Below are 21,295 nucleotides of genomic sequence, written 5' to 3' on the forward strand. Positions count from 1 at the left end.
ATCTAAATGTTTTAAATGGAGATTCTGAGTTATTTTGTTTACGGAGTGAGTCCCAAGGAACATTCCCCAGACATGTCCCTTTTTTTCCCTGAGTGAATACAGAGGTTCCACTGATATTTGTTAGGTGTGGACATCTTTGGAGGTGACTATTTACATTGTCAGCAGATATTAAACACCACTAACACTTTCAAAGTTTAGTAAAACAGCCACCACATTCACAGCAGCAGTATCTCCCCTGAGGGGAACCAAGAACAGCATAAAACAGACAGTCTAAGAGTCTTCTGATAATCTAGTCTAACAAATACCACTTATGCAGTATACTTCAACTTCAAAGTGATCTAGTTAATGAATCCTTAAATTTTACTCTGGCAGCAATTCGGAAAGCTGGAGCTCCATAACACTGAGTTGATTAGAGTTATCTTCTCTATTTTTAATGAGACGTATACTAACGCTGGGAGCTTACTGCAGAATCAGCATCCTGCGAACCATCTGCAGGCCATGCACTTGTACTAAATAGAAGGGGAAACACGGAGCAAATTCGTATTGCTGCAATTGTTTGTTGTATGTCTTACAGTGGTGTCTCGGACAATGGGAACAGTAAAGAATTTAGCAAGAGTCAGATGTTAGCCTAACCTGTGTTGTCAGGTTACCTGCATTTGGGTAACGCGGAGGGGCTACACAATACAAAGCAGGTTAATTACAAGTCAGACATGGACTGAAGCAGGCTCTGCCCGACTCCTCGGCTCTGAGTGATTACTGAAAAACAAACATGCCAAACTGGGATTCACGCCCCACCATACAAACCACTACACCAAAATAATGAGACAGCCCTTGCAGCATTTAGAATCTACTCTACAGTTTTTAAATTGTGGTACATATTTTGTTTACATCTTTCAGTATGTGCTTTTTCTCCTCTGTTTCAGGATGACTTTGCAAACATTTTTCTGCATACTAATCTGATTTACAATTTTACTTTCAACATTCTTCAGTTTAGTATCTATTTAATGTTTTGTCAGAAGTTACCCAGACAAGAAAGAAGTCCCAGTGTTTGAATCATTTTACCTGGAGTGCCAGAAGTGATGGGATGATCAGAGAGAGATGACAAACATGATGTGCATTAACAATAGGGGACAAAATGCTATCTGCTACGGCGTCAGCAATTCCCATCTTGCTAGTATGTAGAATTTTCTAGTGAAAGGGTTTGAAAAAACAATGGATTCTGTCATCTGGCACCAATGCCCAGAGCAACAAGTTCATAAGACCTGACTGGCTCTTCAGGGCACCAGCATTTCTGAAATACGAGTTAAAAATATTAAAATAATGAATTACATGATTTAATGAAATAATTTTAAATTATTCTAAACGTAAGAAATTTTGAGTAAATTAAAGCTTCATGTGGAATCTGCTCATGAGTTGAAGCTTTATTTGGAATGTGATCACAATTTATAGTTTGGATTATTTCCTCCCACTGGATTTGGCAGGGGCTGTACTCGTGTAATAGCATATTAGACTATTTAGATCTTAAATAAATCATCAACTTCCTGTGGACACTTATACTGTAACACAAGTGGTTTTTGTACAGTGTAGCAATAAAGCATCACTTTTAAGAGGTCTACTGCGCGCTGAACTGCATCTGCCTCACTGCTTTATAAAGACCTATGATCTCAGGAAGTACAATCTGTAAAATTCTACTGCTATAAAATTACTTATCTGTTGTATCCTGTACAAGCAATTTTAAAAGATATGTTTAGTCATGGTATAGAGTTAGTTGCGGCCAGAGTATTCAGATCAATGAGGCTGAAGTTAAATCTTAGAATGGTGTCCAGCAGTCTCGTAAGAGCTTCCTTTCTAGAAAAAGACCCTGAAGAAGGGCTAGAGATTTATAAGTAGATACATCTGGAAAAGGGCAGAGAGAGTGACACACTATTTCCCTCAGCCAACAAGTCTGCCCAGAAGCTTATGCAATGCGTGTTGTCTGCACAGTTTCAGGGTGTTCTCTCTGGAGAACACTTACTGTAACAGTTCTCGCTGGCGGGGAGAGCTGAAAGGTTAAGAGGTGTCCTACTGCCAAAAGATTGCATGAGGAAATAGGTGCTTCGAGGTCAGATTCGGCTTGAATGCCAAGGAATCTCTGCGCACTGGGACATGACGCTCCAGCTTTTCTGAGGGATTTCAAACCTTCTTACTGACAGGAGGAGACATGAAGAAAATCCTGAGACAGCTGGAGGGGTTTTCGTTCTTCCCAGGGAAGAGCAACCCGGCTCATTTGAAACAGCGCACTGAAGCTTTCTTCTCGAAAGAGACGGACAAACCGGCTCGAGAACCTAAAAACCCAACTGTAAAAATCAAATAAGGTTTCCCCTTTTCCTCAAAGCCCACTACTGCTCCAGGCCCAGAGCCGCCCGGGCACCGCCAGAGCCGGGGCGCGACCGAAGCCCAACCGCCCGCCGAGGGGCTCTGGCCGCCCTGTCTCTGAGGGAGGTTCACAGACATGAAGCCGCTTCCACACCTCACGCCGTTACCGAAGTAAAACAAGCCCACAGACGGGCTTTATCCTGCTTCCCGCAGGCACGATCGGCCTTTATTTCCAGCCGGGGCTGGGGAGGCCAGGCTGGGGCGCCGCCACCCCGCCGCGCAGAGGGAGCACCCCCGCACCGTATTTACCCCTATTGAGCGCATGCCCAGTTACTGTATATGCCTCTCAGAAAAGAGGTGTTACCGTATTTACCGTCACTAACCCACCGCCGCATTTCACGATGTGAAGCTCAACACGTGGTCCCGTATATCACCGCGCAGAAGCGCAAGCTCGTAATGCCCCTTAGGAAAGCGGCACGCCGAGCAGCGCATGCGCTCTGCGGCGACGGGGGAGGGAGCGCGACCGCGACCTGATGGGGTGAGGCGGAGCGTTCGGTCCCGCCTCCTTCCCGCCGCTCTCGGTGCCGGCGAGGCTTGGCTTGGGCCTAATTCCCCGGCCGGCGGGGCCCGGGGGTAGCGCGGAACCATGGCGCAACGAAGGGCGGCGGAACGCGGGCCTTGCCCAGCGGCGGCGGAGAGCGCCAGGCAGCAGCGGCAGCTTCTAGAAGGTGCCGGGAGGGTTGGGGCGGCGGGAAAGCGGCAGCGCGGCCGCCTCAGGGTGCCCGGTGTGTGTGTGTGTGGCGGGGGGCGGTGAGGCGGGCTCCCGTGGCGGGGCCTGTCAGCCGCTACCCGCGCCAGGGCCGGAGGTTCTGAAATGGGGCAGCAGCAACCCACCCCAAACACCCGAACTGAGGGAACACGCGTGGGTTTGTGTACGTGTGTGTGTTATTCCGCTACCGGCACGGCTGTAGTACAAAAAGTGGCAGAAAGTGCAGTTCGCTGTTTTCCTTTTTTGTAAATTGTTCCTTTTTAAAAATATTTATTTTTATTTTATTTTCTCTGGTAAAGATGGTATTAAAATAACCACCGGTGAGGTATTCATGCTTGTGGCTGCTCCATCGGTGCTGCCTTCTGCCCCTTCGGCCTTAGGAGAGCCGGTGCACACCTGCGAGGTCACGCTGACCTCAACGCTGAAAGCGTTAAAGCGAGTAAAATCGCCAGCTTGTCTGGTTTGTCCGTGGGTTTCATCACCCTTTCGCTGTGTTTCACTACAGTGAGGTGGCCGCGCGACCCGCTTGAATGTTGCGTGTTGGCGTTGTAGTCATGCCACCAGCATCTGCGAATGAAAATACAGCCGTGGCGTTTTCTGTGCTCTTCGGGTGACCAAGACTGACGCTCCCTGCAAAGTTGTGCTAGCCTAGCAGTGCCTGAGGAGAGTGTTCTAACACATGCACATACACACACCCTAGTGTGGATGCAGAGAGTTCTTACTGGTTATTTCGCTGTTTAAAATTATTTCTGCCTATAGCTGCATTTGTACTAGTCAGTATATTGCATATATATGGTCATATTGGTAAAAATCTAAAGTATAGAAGAGGCCTAAAATGTAATTTTATCACTTATGGTACCCCTATTACTTCCTTTACACAAGAATTTAAATGCTAATGAAAACTCAAATAGACATATCCAAGAAAAGTCTTTTTTAATATGAGTGTAAAATATATGTAATTCTCAAGTCTGAGAACTGTAATCTTTATATCCCAGGCTGGTGTGTGTGTTTACATATGTTTTCTCCTGATGAGTGTGTCTCACCTAGTTGGCTAGTGGATGAAAAAAATAAAAATCTGTTAGTGAACCTGTTTCAAAGTTGCATTGTACATACTGAAGGTCTAAGTTCAAGTTAAATCTCTGGTTAACTAGACTGGCAGATTTCTTGTCTAAAAGGAAAAAAATACGTATGGCTTACTTTGTTTTGCTCTATTTTTCTGTTTACAAATCTATTTTATTAATTGAGGCTTAAATTATTACGGATCATAGAAGTAGACTTCTATAGGATGTTTGCCAGTGTAAGAACTTCAGATTTGTTTGAAAGCTTTCAGGGAATGTGAGCAATGTGTTGTATATATTACTGAAAGCATTGGTGGGAAGATTATGTCCACAGAGAGCTTACTTTAACATTTCCTTAAAAAGTGTAAGTTTGAAATCTATTGTAAGATTTTGTAAGTTTTTTTTGTTGTTGGTGGTGTTGTGTTGTTTCATTTTGGTTTTAACTTTGTTTTTGTTTAATTTCAGGGAAAGCTCAGGCAGAAGGTGGATCAGCTCGGACATCACTTCTTATTCTAGTGTCTGTCTTCTTATCAGCTGCTTTCCTTATGTTCCTGGTGTACAAAAATTTCCCACAACTTAGTGAGTAAGTGTCAGGAAAGATTAATTTATTTGCTTTTCAATCAGGATCAAATTGTAGAGGAGCCTACATGGGGTTAAGTGATTTTTAAACTGACATGAGTTAATTATAGATATAACCTTGTTCTTTTTAAAAGGTAATTTGAGTGTATAACCTAGAATGTCAGGATACAAAGCTTAATATTGAAATACTAACTGGTATGATCTGTGTAAAGAGAGTTGTACTTGACCTAGGGTTTGTGTTGGACAGTTGAGATGCTGTATTTTGAAAAGTTACCCCCTGTCACATTAGCAATGGTAACCCACTATGTTCTTAACCTTCTTCAGTTGAGAGCCAAAACTTGCTTGGTTAGGGCTAGGTTTATGTTAAAATTCCTTCTGCACTGGTATAACTGCAGGCTGTCATCAAAAGGGGACATCCTCCTTCCTTCATAGCTAAGCTTTGCATTATCTTTTTCTCCTTTTCGTTGCATCTAGTACTCGTGTTGGGAAGGTAGATAGTTTGACAAGATGGAAGCCTGCTTGTCTGACAATTTTCTTTTTTTCTTTTAGTAGTTAATTTTCTGTCTGATTAACTTGCTCAACAAGGTCAGTTTGCAACAGTCCAATCACTAAGTCTGATACAGAGGAAGAGAGGACACTCAACTGTGCTGCCCAGGGTTGCACCAGATTAAGGTGTGACATGAGATTTTGCTCTTAAAGCTTTGTTTGTTTGTGAGCTAAAGCTCTACTGCTCTTGCTGCACTTCAAATGTTATGACCCTAGTGTTGAGGCAGTTACAGTTGTTTTTGGCTGAAATGTTGACTGCTGTTCAGTTGCCAAGGTTTGGTTTGAGTAATTATTTCTTTTTGATCAGTACTTGGTAAGAAAAAAGAACCCCAAACACTAGAAATAGGTTTTCTAATGAGGTTTATGTGAAATGGGTTTATTGTAATGAATAAAAATTATGGTTTGCAAATATCTAAAATTGAGGATTTTCTAATACAAGACATGCTGTTAATATTGTGTTCGTCTGAGAAGATTATCACAACAATAATTGTGGTTTCTTTGCTGAGGTTGTGGTTCAGTGATGTGTAGTGTATCTAATTATCTATATATTCAGTAAGTAATTTTACTATACTGTTGAATTATATTTACCACCATTCCTGCTTTTTTTTTTTTTTTTTCAGAGAAGAAAGAGAATGTATAAAGGTTCCTAGAGATATGGATGATGCAAAGGCCTTGGGAAAAGTCCTGTCCAAATATAAGGACACATTTTATGTTCAAGTATTAGTGGCTTATTTTGCCACATATGTTTTGTATCCTTTTTCTGATATAAATGGCAGTTTTGATATAGTCATATTTCTCTGAAAAAGAAACAAAAAATACAAACTTGTAGATTCTTGATCATGGGTGAAGAAGACTGACATACCTAGGTGTGTTATAAATAGACACAGATATTCCAAAATTTTTGAACTTAAAAACACTTCTTACATGTTTCAGTATGCTTTTTGGACTGTAAGAAGGGATTGAGTAGCAGGGAATTGATGTGTGCAGGTATAGTAGTAAATGCTGTTGGGGATTTGCATGCAGCTTCACCTTGACTGTGTCTGTCAGGGACAATATTATTAGCTTTGATATTAGACTTGGTGTCATTTTAGTATTATGCAACTTTTGAAATTGCAAACTGAATTTCCAGTTAGAAATTACTGTTGATTAGAAAGGAAAACTGAGACTACTGGAGTGCTCTTCCTTGAGACCTTTAAAAGTGCCATATAAGGGTAATTTACAGAAATTTTACAGCATTTCTCAAGGAAAGTGTTTTGAGCCTTCTTTCATCTCTGCAGTGCCCCCATTCAAAAAAAGAAATCTGTGTTTCCTTTTAGCGCTAAATTTCTGAAGTACTTTCTGCCTAGGGAGACACAAAGGCCACCTGTGTTCTGTGTTAACTTCTTTTTCCTGAGTGCTGAATATATTAATTAATCATTAAACACACTCTTAACTGGGACACTTTAACTAAAGGTTAATAACTTTTAAAAGCTGTATAAGAGGTCTGTTTCATAGTTTAATGCAGGAGGCTTTCATAACTCGGAGAAAAATCAGCACTGAATGTGACATTCCTCTAGCTTGTTCTTTTTAAGTGTAGTTCACAAATAATAGATTTATAAAGAAAATTAAAATGTTCATTTACATATTAACAAGAAGTAGAACAGAATTGGCTGTTCATTGAACTACTGTAGCAGCTGATATGACGACATTTACTGTCTCAGCAGTAATCAGTTGATGAGCATGTTACAGTTATCTCAGAACCTTGACACTTGCTTAGAAAAAGCTGTACTGGTTGTAATGGACTTTATGTAAAGGAAGATTATTTGGCTTTTTGATATTTCAGTCAATTCAACGCAGATAAAATAGTGTGCAAATTATCCAAAGTGGGAAATACATCATAGTCTCAAGCCTTGAGCTCAACAGCCTGTTCACTTATGCTGCAGAATTTTACTTTTGCCTTTTTGAAAAATTCTGACGAATTAGTGATCGTGTATCCTAGTTATCTGGTGATTGCACCATGCCTGTTTGAAAGGAAGTAATAGTTGCCTTCATATGTATCAGTCTTCCATGATACTCATAGTAGTTATGGGCTCGGACAGGAGTTCCATGAACTTCTCAGAGAGAATGGCTGAAATCTGCATATCTCTAGTCAACAATGTAATATCAGAAGTATGTGTTTCCTATAATGTCACAGTAAATACCCAGTGTCAATTGTAGCACAGATAAAGTGAAAAATGTAGTACAGCTTTTATTTCGTGACTTATTTTTGTACGTGTCATGATGAATCTCCCTGTTGTTTCTCTCTGCTTGGGCTTCTTGTGCTACTCTGCAAATGTATTTTGAAGTAAAGATCTTTAGAAGCTATGCCTATTTATATTTATGCTTTTTCAAATTGTGATATGTATCCTGACTGCTTATAAAATTAACAATTGAGTAGCTTTTTTAAAATTTTTTTTTTCCTTAACTAAGATGCATCCAGCTTGCAAACATTTGCCATCCCTGGGTCTATATTTCTCAGTATCCTGTCAGGGTTTCTTTATCCCTTTCCGCTGGCCTTATTTCTTGTTTGTCTGGTAAGTAGGAAAATAGTTTGTGAGGGTATATATTTCTATCCATTTTGAATACAACCAAACATCTAAACAGCTTCCTGTTTGAAATGATCAGGCTCTGAGTGAAATAGAGGTGTGAATGAGTTCTCATTCAGCTCTGTTGTGAGAATGCCATTACCCACAACATTCACTGTAGCACTGGGTGATGATCCAAAAGACTAAACTGTTTCTCCAAGTGTTCTTAATAATGGAGGCAGCTGGGTGTGAATCAGCCAGAGTTTCCTTTACTTTAAGTTTGTCCAGCACCCACCAGAACCTGATTGTAATTTCAGAACACAACTACTACATTTTTATTGTGCCACTGCAAAACACATCTGTTTTTAAATGGCTTAAATACTCAAGAAACTTAATTTAAGATATGAAATATGTTACTGACAAACTTAAAAAAATGTCATGTACAAAAGATGCAGTCATAATGAGCCTTAGTACTTAAGAATGAGATAATTGAGTAGGTATGGAGGACGAAGTTGATGAATTTTCAAGTTTGAATCTCTTTAATACCATTGTGCCTCTTACTTGCAAAGCTTTCACTATTCAAAATCTTAAAACTGCGGAAGCACACAATGTTAACTGAGAAGTAAGAAGCACTGTCTACTTTGAATGTTAAGATTGATCTAAACGCCTTGGAAATAAAGGAACTGTTTTGAGTCAAGAGCATTCTTAGGGAGTGTGTGCATACTGCTGAAGGACAGCTGCGTAGAAGTAGGCTCTATCCAGCCAGTGTACTTAACAGAGATAGAAGGCTGAGTAATTAGTTTTTGCTCATTTGTTCTTTCCTTTTTTTTCCCCACAGTGCTCAGGACTTGGAGCTTCATTCTGCTATATGCTTTCATACCTAGTGGGACGTCCTGTTGTATACAGATATTTAACAGAAAAAGCAGTAAAATGGTCAGAACAGGTAAAGTTTCTAGAGATGCTAAAATTTGTGATAGAAGATGTATAGTGGAATAGCATGGAAAACTAGGGGGTCTCATGCTCATGTATCTAGTTACAAAGAAAGGATTCTGACTCCTTTCTGACACTGTGTAGTTACTTTCTCTGAATGTTTTTAACCAGTGGGGAGTATTCCTGATTTTATGGTATTTGCTGTGAAGAATTTTTTTTTTATCCAGGAAGAGTTTGCAACTAATAAGTCCCCTGGTTTAGCTAATATCAATAGGAAAACTCTCCAGTTTCAATTTAAAGTAATAGCTCTATAAGCATCAGAACTAATGAAAGCTGTGTGTGTGTTTTGTCTGAATGTCTGATTGCAAAACCTTAATTTGAAGATGTTGGTGTGGTTGGAGCATTTAGAAACTTTCTCTTACAGCATCTGGTAACATCAGTTTCAGCAAATGTTGTCAGATGAAGTTAAAGATCTTGCAGTACAAAATCCTAATGTGATTAGTATTTGACCCTGTGTCTCTTGCTTTGATACTCTGAAACGTGTTCAAACAGGGTTTGTTTTTTTTTTTTTTTGGCAAGTATGAAGCACAGCTTACTACTGTACTCTGTTCAAGATTTTTGAATCACGTAAAAATACTGTAAACTTGTTCCTCATTAGGTAAGATGTGGAGCTATGTCCTGCACAATTAACCTTATTAAATACTATGGTAGTATTTTTGACTCTTGACCCAAGTAAATCTTAATATCACAGTATAATCTTGAGGCTATTCTCTTGGGTAGCAAATGGTTACCTTTTCCATTACTAGAACTGGATATGTGATTTAGAATTATGTAATTACATGTGCAGCTCATATCTCAGTGTTTCCAGGTTAATTGGACTATATCATGCATGCATTCTGAGGGCTAAGAATTTTATATGCAGGATTGATCAATGTTTAAATATTTGTCCTTCACTAAGATTAAAAAAACCCACAGTGGTATTACTGAACAACAGCAGGGCTGCTGACTTTGTGTTGCAGTTAAAGCTAAAGTTGGGGGAAGAACAGGGTTGTCACTGGGGTGAGTTGCTACATGAGATTTCAGATGGAATTGCAGTCAGACAAGTTTTATTTCAACTGTTTGGGGCCAGGTGACCATATTTAGGCTTAGGCTTAGTGAAGGCCTGCCAGGACAGTCCGGAAGTGCTTTGTTATCCTTGTAACTTGGTTTGAGGTTACAGTTTTTGTTTGAAAGGGCTGATGTGCTAAAGCTAGGCTGGAAGGAGAAGAGGCTTTGACATAGTACCTAGTGTAAGGAGGTGGGCTAGACTTGAGAAAATAATTAAGACAGTAAATAAAGTTGGGGCTATTGTGGTTGCTCCTGGGTAAATGTTAATGCTAGGCATCCTAATGTATGGGTAGATAGGTTTTGCAACTGTGCTGGCAGCAGCCACTTGATGAACTTCAGAACCATGACCTGGGTAAGTTTCCAAGTGAGGAATACAGCTGTGTTTCAAGTTCGATCGTTAGGACAGAATGGGTTGAGGAACAAACTTCATTGCTAGTTCCTGCAAAAGCTTTAGGAATAGGATGACAAGCTGGCTGTGTTGATTGGGCTACAGCTAGACAGGCAGAGGTTGCTGCGCTAAAGTTAGGGTTAGGCCTGCTGCTGTGCTGAATTACTTGTTTGCTGTTTAAGTTGGCTGATTCAGACACGTCATCACCATGCTCTACCACAGACTGGTATTTCCAGACTAACTTCAGTACTATTTAACAGGTGATTCACTGATGACTCTTCCTTGAGTCACTTATCATTTAAATGATTTTTATTTTCATGTATTTTCAAAGCAGGGATTTTTTTACTGATTTTTTTTTTTTTTTTTTTGGTTCTGTTTTGGCAGGTTGAACGACACAGAGAACACCTCATTAACTACATAATATTTTTGAGAATAACACCTTTTCTTCCCAATTGGTTTATCAATATAACATCTCCTGTAATTAATGTGCCATTGAAAGTATTTTTCATTGGCACTTTTCTAGGTAAGAATTCTGGCTGGTGAACTGCAGCTTGGGGGTAGCCAGAAGAAGAGATATTGTTAGTGTCTCTCTGTACACATTGTTCAGCAGAGATCACCACCTATTGGGCAGCTGAAAGGGTATATGAGAATATTGGGTTTGTACTTTCCAATGCGTGGAGCTTATAGCATTGAAAGATCTTAATAGTCAGGACTATTCTGATGTACTGGATCAGAGGTAATGAGCCCGGGCTACTTACTTGCTTAAGGAAACGTACATTATACACACAATTTATTAGTAACTTTTTGTTCCACTCCATGACTATAATACTTCTGTGAACTTCTAAAAGCTCCTATGTTGAGCTCAGTGTAATTGTGTGAGGATGTATGTGACTTTGATCTGGAGGATTGTTTCTCCCCACTCCACTTTGTTAATCATATCTTCCTAGGAGTGAATTAATAATTTAATTCATGTAGTGCTAAACACTTTAGTTTTGTAGTTGGTGTGTTTTTGCAAATATTTTTAAATTTAGTTATGCACAATCTATATTTTTCCTTTATGAACTGAAATAAAATCTGTAGAGAGACAACTTGAAACTGCAGAGTCTAAAGAGCAGAGATTATTTTCTTATTCTTCTGTGTTTGAGTTGCTGTTAAAAATATTAAAAATGGCATAAAACCAGTTCTTTTGATAAGGGGTTTTTGTCTTTGAATTTTGTATTTACACACCTCTCTAAAAAATAAAAATACAAGGCAATGAAGTCTGAAATTTTTGGTGTTTAAAAGTTGGATGACTAATTAATTATTTTTTTCCATTTTTTTCACCGTAACAAGCTGTTTTTTCTTCCTTTGCCCTCCTACCCTTCTAATTCCTGGCTCCAGGTGTGGCACCACCGTCTTTTGTAGCCATTAAGGCAGGAACAACGCTGTACCAACTTACAACAGCAGGGGAAGCTGTTTCCTGGAACTCGGTTTTTGTTCTCATGATTCTAGCCATCCTCTCCATCCTACCCGCTGTCTTCCAGAAGAAACTGAAACAGAAGTTTGAATAAGAATCAAACTGGACCAGAATTTCCCATACTTCATCTCAGGATCAGCACTTCTGATATTTGTATATTTGCTTTTCTATTGGATCTTAAGCAATGAAAGGGGAGGCTTGTCTTTAAATGACATGTGGCCTAAAATTGAAGGAACTGTGTTCAGACATGTACTGCATATAGTTTTGTAACCAAAGCATCAGTGTTTTACTTTGGGAGGAGGTGTGTGTGGCCCTCAGGGTGAGGGAAGTGAAAACACAGATGTAACATTTTGCTCTGATTATATGCAGAGCAAAAATGGTAATGTAGACATAAACTACAGTAATGCTTTCTAAAACTAGCAGGAAAAAGCCCTTAATTATTCAGTCCAATTTTGTAACATTCTCTGTAGACTTGCATGGGCTCTGGTCTGAATACATTTCTCATCAACAATATTTCTTTTCTTTTTTTTTGCCTTTGGGAGTTCTAAAATAATAGCATAATATAATAACGGTGCTCATTCAGAAACAAAGGGTTTTTTCAGTACTTTGACTACAGTGATATTCTCATCCTGATTGTTTACTTCTATTTATTAGTGCTGTGTGGATTTAAATACTTGAACCTATGTCTGCTTTACTAACTGGATTAACAAAGGCAAAGTGTCACATCATTCCCTCTTGTCCTCTGTAAAGTTTTATTCTGGGAGAGGATATAGGAAGGGAGAGAGCAGGTTAGAATTTTTACTGTAGCTGGCTGATGATTTTGAAGTTCTAATTTTATTTTTTTAATGTTGATTATTTTGCCAATATTTCACAGATTTATCCTGCCAATTTAAGAAAATGATCATATGACTATATAAAACTTCCAGTTTTCAAGTGATGTAAAAATGTTTAAGTAGTGTAATATTACCATTTCTCAAGCAATATGTAGAGTATAAAATTTCCCATTGCAGCGCAATTAGCTAGAAGAAATGTCAGGTACACAAATTGGTGCAGTTCTTATTAAAGAGCTGATTCCAGATAATGTTCAAAGCGTCACGTAACAGAAGGCTCTTGTGTCAGTGTATAGAAAATTGAAAGGATGATTCCATTGTCTGGTAAGTCAGTAACCAGCAATGGGTAACCAGCTATGATTCACCTCTAAGTAGAAGTATATATATTCACTCAATAAGGTATATGATACCTCCCCTTGTATGCTTGTAACTGTTGTAGTTTGTTGTATTGTCAGTGGAATCCCATAAAATGAGGCCCTGATCAGCAAGGAGCCAGGGTGCGCATTTAAGTTTTAGCCTACTGAAACCAGTGCTGCTTATGTGCTTTAAGGTGGTGCCCCTGAAGTACCTTGCTGAAAGGGGAGTCAACACCTCAGCATGTGCTCCAATTCAAGGGTTTATTTGTCTGTATCCTCATGTTAACTCATCGTATGATAGATCATTTGAGGTATGAGAACAGTTCCATAAATGTGATAATGTGAAAGGTACTGGTACCTTTAAAGGGTGTTTTGTTCTTTTTTAACATGTTAATTGACTCCTTCATTGCATCACAGTATTACATGTAAATACATAGTAAATATTATTGATAGACTATTTGTCTTTTATTTAAATCTGGGCTGCACAATAAATGGTATTTTTTACTTAGGTGGATAAAGGAATTCATATCACTTCTGTTTGCAAGTTTATTGTAAGATCACTTAGCTTCAGCAATTGTTTTGTTATTTAGAATTTACTCTAAAAGTGTACTTTATTGGCATTTAAAACTGAGCAGTGATTACTTTTATTGCTGCAGTTCTAATCTCAGAGGTCATCTACCCAGGGGATTTATTCCATAGTAAACTTGAGTGTGGGTTTCACTATTGTGAGCAAGTGTCCCCTGGACCATTGCGTGTGAAGTTGCTGTATATTTACAGCCTGCTTTTCTGCATAGTTAATTTTTCATGTAGATGAACTCTTAAAGTAAATTACCTACTAGTTATTGTCCAGTGGCTTTTCTCAAAATTTGTTTCAATTTCTGGTCAATAACAGATGCTGTTGTAAAATCCCTTCTGTGCTGTATTAAAGCCAATGTTTTGGCAGAACCTTGACACTAAAGAAGGAATCATAGAATGTTAGGGGTTGGAAGGGACCTGTGGAGATCGAGTCCAACCCCCCTGCCAGAGCAGGACCAATCTAGGGTAGGTTACACAGGAACGCATCCAGACGAGTCTTGAAAGTCTCCAGAGAAGGAGACTCCACAACCTCTCTGGGGAGCCTGTTCCAGTGCTCTGTAACCCTTACAGTAAAGAAGTTCTTCCTCATGTCGAGGTTGAACTTCCTGTGCTCTAGGAACTGAACTATGTTGCAATTTAATGTGAATCATGCTATCACTGGACATTTTCACTGTGTAGGTGGGATCAGGCTGTGTTACTGAAAAACCTGTTGTGTTTCAGCCACAGACTGGGTTTCTGTCACAGTGACTAAAAGCCTTAAGACCTTAAAAAGGTGGAAAATAAGGTTCTTTCCTTTTGCAAAACCTTAGCGTTTTTTAACCTGTCCTGTGTTTATCTTTGGCTGCCGACGGCCTCAGGCAGTTTCCTACCCTATGAGGACTACTTCTGAGGGTTGTGAGGAGTAAGGGAGGCCTTGTGAAAAAGGCAAAAAAGCACGGTGCTGTGGAATACTGTACTACCCTACTCTTTCCTTTAGGGAATCCGGCAAGTGATCCAAGAGATAGCCATAACAGTTTGACAGGAAAACTGGCTACCATGAAACAAACCGGGAAATCGGGAGGATGTAGCTTTGTTTTTCAATTGCAAGAGATTTTGAGCTGTTAGGTGACCTGTTTATCTTTTGGATTTTTTTGTGATACCTGCATGACATCATTACTAAATGTCTCTTGCCATTTGATAATAAAGCTATTATTATATGATACGTGAAACATTGTATTTTTGAGTACAATGAAGCATGCTGAAGTTCCCACTAAGCTGAATTTTTTATTAACCTGTTTAAAAGGGATGAGTTCTTAAATGGTATTTTTAATGACTGATTAAAAATTAAACTGAGCTGATTACATTTGTAGATGAGATTCATTCTGTTTCTACCTTTATTTCAGAACACTTAGGTAAACTTGACTTCCTTTTCTGTCTGAAATTAATTTCTCACATACAACAGTAATTTTGAAAAGTTTTTGTATTTTGCACTGGAAGGCAATTGGGTCTAACTTGTTTTATCTCCTCAAATAGAACCATTTGCATAATTTGCTCTTTTTTTTTTTTTTTTTTATTAATTCCTGATGGAAGGCTTATGTGCTAAAGTTGTTCCAGCTTCATCCACCTTCCCTTAATGTTCTGTTATGTCCACTTTATGGAATTCTTTTTTTGCCTTGTATAGAAAATGGGTGCTGAAAAATTGCTGAAAGGTTAAAACAAAAGAAGTAAAAATTTTAAAATGATGAGTCTCTTTAAAATGTTAGTGAACTATGCTATTATGCAAAATCAAAACATGGTTTTTGTTGTTAGGTAAAAGATTTTTGTGTGTTGTTCCTGAGACTATTAATCGTTTATAACTTCTGTGCTAACCTAGTTCTATGGTAGTAACTAGAATGCAGTGTGGATTGCTCTGCTTTGCATTAGAACTGAAGTATGCTGCCTGCCTCGTACCATGCAGTTTACTCTGGATTAAGCTGAACAACCAGCAGAATCAGCTCAACCAGGCTGATCAAGGACAGAAACACCCAGCAGCTACTGCAGGTACATTTTTACAGATGTAAGGACTAACTGAAATACAAGCCTTTGTTAGAGCAGTTGCTACAGGAATGAAATTCATACCTCTGGTGTTTTGCTTTTAGAAAGGAACAAAGCAGGAAATGCATTTCTTTCTGTTTCTTAGTCACATATTCTTTCTTTCTTTCATTCTTGTAAGTAATAACAGTGGACTGGTAACTCTGGGAATTGTGGGAGCTAAAGCACTAAGCAGCATACCTTCTAGCCAAATTCCCCCATTCAAAATTCAGCACAGTGACAAATGCTGTCCCAGGAGTGCCATGTGAGTGCCTGTCCATTCCTTAGCACCTGCTACAGAGCCAGTGCCAGAAAGAGGAAGTCAATCTATCCCTCAAATATATAATCAACTGTTCTTCATAATGTGGGAAAATCTTTTCTGCGAGATGACAAAACTGGAGGATTTTTTTTTTGCCAGAAGGCTGAAAAGAATACAGGTCAAATTATAGAAAACTGTCATAAATAGTGTGAGGTTTGTGAACCATATATTTTAATATGACAGTGTTAAGAGGGAAATGAAAGAAGTTTTGATGGGAGAGCAGGATCCAGAGAGAGCCTTTCAAATTTCCCTCAAAGACAAGTTAGTTATTTTGATTATTTTTATGACCAATTGATGTTTTGCAGTGACACACATTTCTGTCTTAACTCTCAGCTGGTGGCTTTATAGCTCTCTGTCACCCAAACTAAAAGAAGTTAAGGCCTTTTAGTAATGACTATTAGTATGAATAAGAGCGTAATATGTTTACTAATATACTGTAACTCCCCTTCCTGTTCTTAAAAATATTCCAGCTAGTGTAATAATTCATATTTCCGTGTTTTATAGTACACAAGGAAGAATCTGGATCTGGATTATGAGAGCTCAGATTGATGGCTGGTGTACAACTATGCGAGAGGCCTCATAAAAGCTTTCTGTAGATAATCTTCCAAACCCAAAATTCTGCTTCTGCACATCTCTAGGAGTTCAATGATATCCTCATGGCCTTAAAACATTAGAAGACAGAAGGTTAGGAGTCTCTGGAGAGGAATGGGAGTGCAATGGTGGGAAGTAACTTTTAAAATTCTGCATTGGAAGTAAGATGTAATGTTGTGGTCATAACTCCTGATTTTTCTTTCACAACTGTCACGGTTTAAAGCTGGGCCGGCTATTAAACCTGCGGCAGATGCTCTCTGTTATCCCCCCCCCGCCCCAAAGGGAAAGGGAAAGGGAAAAGGGAGAGAGACTTCCGGGTTGGAAAGTTAAAACAGTTTTGATAAACTATAATAATGAAAAAGAGTATAATAACAATAATAGAAATAATCAAATATATAAAAATATATATACAAAACCAAGATTGAGCTCCCCTGAAGTCAGCCACGTCACCACCGGCACTGCAGGGCAGGCTCCGGGAAGGCCCAGGCTGGGCCTAGCGATGGTCGAGAGCTGGATTCAGGGATGCACGGATCGGGATCGGGGGCAGCAGGAAAACAGACGCAGTCCTCCTTGGACACCGGCCATAGCAGAAAGAGAGCGAGACCCTCGTGATCCCCCCGCTTTATACTGAGAATGATGTGTATGGGATGGAATACCTCCGTTGGTCAATTTTGGGTCACCTGCCCTGTCCGCTCCCCCCTGCAGCTGCGACCCCCCTTTGGCTCTTCACTCGTAAGCAGTGAGGAATTCAGCAGTGACCTTGGTTTCTCTCAAGAACAAGTACAGCAAGAGCCTTTCTGCACAACATCCCTACCGGTGCCTCAGCGATAACTACAAACTTCGAGCGTTATCAGTCCTGGAAGCAGACACTGTCTGCAAAACATGCAGTTAGTTTCAGAAAGTGCAGTTACTTAGAGGAGACTTAGCTGAAAGTAAAAATCACTGAAAGGAAAATCGGCCTGGTTTAGGCCAAACCAGGACAACAACGTAGCCCTCGAGCAGTGTATCCAATAATCTGGAATCTGCAATGTTTACTGTACTTTGAAGAGTTGTATGCCATGAGAAAGTGTTTTGAGCAAATCACTAAATCACTGTTTGACCATGTGTTCTGTGTTAAAATGATTTCTCACAGGGAATATCCCGAGGGTGGGGGTTGGAAGGGCAGAGCCCATCTGGCCTGTCCCACTACCTCCAGCAAGGGAACAGGGCAGGCCAGGGGCAGCCTCAAGCAAGGGTCTTGGTCATCAAGCAAGTCTGTAGTGAGGAGACAGGTCTGAGGTCAAGCCAGAAATGCAAATCAGCAACACAAGGTCAGGATTGTGACATTAAGGGTAACCAGGTTCTGAGGCAGCCCAGCAGCCTGACTTAAATGTACCCCTGGTGGGGTTGAGAACCCAGCTGAGGTGGGTCAGGACCACTAAGGCCTATTAGTGCCTTCAGGCCCCTCTTACAGGCAGTGTCTATCTTGATATGCTGACCTTGATGGGACTTATCCTGAACTATAGCCTCTAATATCCTCTGATTCTCCTCCAGTGTTAAGGGAGATCCTAAATGCTCAGTCTGAATACTATAAAATTTATTAAGCAGATGCAGTAAATTAGACATGTTGATACCCAAGCCCCTCTGTGGATCTAGTGTCTCAACTAGGACACTAGGCCAGACAGCTGCAAATCTTCAAACCAGACTTCAGGCTTAACCAATGTGTGACCTTGATGATGTCAATATTGTGCAGTTTCCTGAAAGCCTTTTGTTCCTTTGTTTGCCTTGGTCTTGACATCAGTGATGAAAATTGGGGTATTATCTTCTCTCTTCTTCATGGTTGATTCTGCAGTCAAAGAGAACCTTATAATGATTTAAAGTTCAACATTGTTCTGCTATGGGGTGCTCTTGCACCAGGGGTTCCTGGGCTGCCTTTGCAGCCACTGGGTTGAGTCTCAGGCCTACCACAAGCAGAACTTTGCAGACCTTCTTGAAACTGTGGATGTTTTCAAGAGCCTTCTTGGCTGTCAGTGCCTTGGCCTTTGCCTCCACCTTGGAGGACTCGGCCTCCTTAGGCTGGGGCACCATCCTCAACAAGTGGCAGTGAAAGGAGCAGAAACAAAACCAGACTCTCACATACTTGCCCTCTGCCTTCATCTCGGGTATTGACAAACTTGGACCTCACCAACAAGTGGCCTGGTGCCACTGCCCATCTGAGGGTCTGGGAGCCCTGGTAGTAGATACACCTGCACAACAGATCTATGACTTGCTCACAAGCTGCACCACCAGGTCTGGGCTCCTGAAGCTGGGGAGAAGAGGGGCAATGCTGCATGGGAGCTTAAGAAAGATTCAGCACCTTGGCGTGACAGTTCTCTGATCTGTGCCCTGGTGTGGGAGGATGTATGTGTTAGGTGAGCTGGTGTGCAGGCTACATTCCAGAAGTCTGTTGCATGGATATTGCTTACACCGAACGCATTGTCATTAAGCAATCACAGCTGGTTTCAAGTGTCCAGTTTCGCAGGCTGGAGAGGATTGCTTTAATGTTGTGTCACTTTTTTTTTTTTTTTAAAGAATCCAGGGTAATTAACTTAATCAAATTAGTTAGAAGACACCATATACAAAATAAAATAAAAAAAAAAATCCCAGTCTTTGCCACTGAAAACAGCAGCTGAATCAACAGTGCTAGATCCTGACAAAGACAATGAAGCTTTTAAATCACTTCCTATTTACTAATACAGCTTTATGATTCTCTGACTAAACATAGTTTCCATAGATTTCACAATTCCACAGATTTTCTCAACATCATAAAGAATACTTTCAAGAATTCATAATGTAGTCTAGAGTGTTGTTGCCTTACTCAAGGACATCTATGCAAAGTTTACTGACAAAATTGCCATATTTTGGGTGTTTCTTGTGATGGGAACATTGCTCAAGAAGAGTGACAAAGCTACTGGCCTTTGAATTAAGCATCACAGATGTTGCTTGTGGTCACTAGGCAGGAATATTTCAGAAATTAAATAGTTGGGGAGGGGGAAGATATAACGGAAAAGAGACAGTCACTGACAAAAGGGGAGGAGAAGGCTCTAGCTGTTTGGGTACACCTACTGGATGCCTAGATTTAAGAGAGACTAGGCTGTAAGCTGCTTGGGAAAGCAGAGAATTTATCTGACGAAGTATGAATGAGCTTTTGACAGCAAAAACTGTGCTGCCTCTTGATTATCTTTCTTGATTAATTACCCTTTTGTTGAATCTGGTTCATGCAGTTCCTCGCTTCTTATTACTTTATTGTAGCAATTCAAAGCAAATCTGAATTTCTTAGTCTGAGGCTCTGCTTTTAAAATATTATTTGTTGTCCCTTACCCTGTTGCATAGGAAAGCGTGTGTGCATTTAAATATTGCTGTTCAAAAGTGTTTCTGGTAATCCTCTGCTTACTTACTGGCCCATCTAACTATTTGCTAAATCTTCTGAATACATGGTTAGTGCTGGAACAGTTAAAGTGCAAGTAAGAACAATTTTTTATTTCCCCATTTTACTCTTTGACACCCCTCCCCCTGCCCCCCCCCCCCCGCAATATCTCTGCTGTTTCCCTAGACTTTCTTGCAAGTCCTGAGACCCTCAGGCTATGACTTTTGTTTATAAGGGTTAAACTACAGTTCAGGCTTACTCAAAAGAGGTTTAGCACGTGCTCAATATATTGTCCTTTGCCACATCAAAAGCAGACTGAGAAGCAAAATGTGAAAAAAAATGGCTAGAGAACATAGCAGAGTAAGAGCAACCAGAGTTACCTAGCTCTGTTCTCTGTTGCTGTCTTCTGCAAAGCACCAGGCAGGCTCAACATAATCTAAATATATGTGCTTATGGTAGAGTTGAGACTTTCACTCTAGTATTGCTCCTAATTATCCTGCTAGCTTTACTGAAATCTCTCCCTCAGGTTCACCAGTGGTTTAAAACTGAGCTGTCAGAACTGTCAATCCAATCTAAGCGATACTTTCACTCATTGATAAGCCATTCTGTGGCCCGTGCAGTCTTAATCAACTGCATACTAATAGCACCAGTGCTTCTTAGAGTTCTCCCTATTTCCCAGAAGGATGGAAAAGCTCTCCACAATTCTTAGCTTAGTTATTGCACTGCAAAAGGCTGTAGACCATTAACAGTGAAGTCTTACACGTGCTGCTGTCTCTTGTGCCTGCAAAGAACTCCTTGTCTTGGCAATGTAAACTCAAATATGTCAAGTTTTGCATGCTTGATGGCATGTTAAATAGATTGGTGTCTGATGAATTCAGCGTTGTAGATGCAACCTTAACTACCTGGGCAGTCCTAGATAATAATCCTGAAAGACTGAAAAGTTTTAATTTCTCTTTTTATAAGCCCTACAAGATAGGGAAGAATTCTGATGTGAAAGCCACAAATAGAGAACTGAGTGAGGAGAGGAAGGGGAACTGCTTACAGACCTCATTTTAGTCTAGCAAGGCTATCCCAGGTGCCTCTGTGGTCAGTGGAAAGACATGCTGTCAACTTAGAGCATGGGTACGTGCTATTAGTCCCTCAACAACTTGGTTTGAGTCATTCTTCTTTTGCCTCTTCCCCAGGGGTTGTTTTCCTTCCATGCTGAGGTGGAGGAGGGGATTTCACTCTGCTGTGAAGCCCAGCTGCGAATGGAGTTACGTCTGTGATGTTAATTCAAATAGAAAAAACAAACCAACCCAAAAAGCACATCCCCTGCACTCACCCTCTCTCCCTCATGGCCTGGGCCTGTTTCAGGGTACGGCTGCTTAACAAAGCCGTGGAGTCACAACCACCACTGGGGCAGCAGTCTTCATGAGAAGCTGTAAGGGAAGACCTAAGTCCCGATGTGCTTTCAAA

At 40.3% G+C, this 21,295-nt stretch overlaps 1 protein-coding gene across 1 annotated transcript; it reads left to right on the top strand.

The window, feature by feature from the left end:
• Positions 1–2,898: 2,898 nt before the first annotated feature.
• TMEM41B (transmembrane protein 41B) lies at positions 2,899–13,363 on the top strand. The gene is made up of 7 exons (XM_068398678.1): positions 2,899–3,083; positions 4,648–4,765; positions 5,928–6,056; positions 7,766–7,859; positions 8,689–8,793; positions 10,660–10,798; positions 11,656–13,363. The coding sequence occupies exons 1-7, from the start codon at positions 3,002–3,004 to the stop codon at positions 11,823–11,825; spliced, it is 837 nt and encodes a 278-aa protein (XP_068254779.1). The 5' UTR covers positions 2,899–3,001; the 3' UTR covers positions 11,826–13,363.
• Positions 13,364–21,295: the final 7,932 nt, after the last annotated feature.

The sequence above is a fragment of the Nyctibius grandis genome, chromosome 4, assembly GCF_013368605.1.
Source record: "Nyctibius grandis isolate bNycGra1 chromosome 4, bNycGra1.pri, whole genome shotgun sequence".
Taxonomy (NCBI): Eukaryota; Metazoa; Chordata; class Aves; order Nyctibiiformes; family Nyctibiidae; genus Nyctibius; species Nyctibius grandis.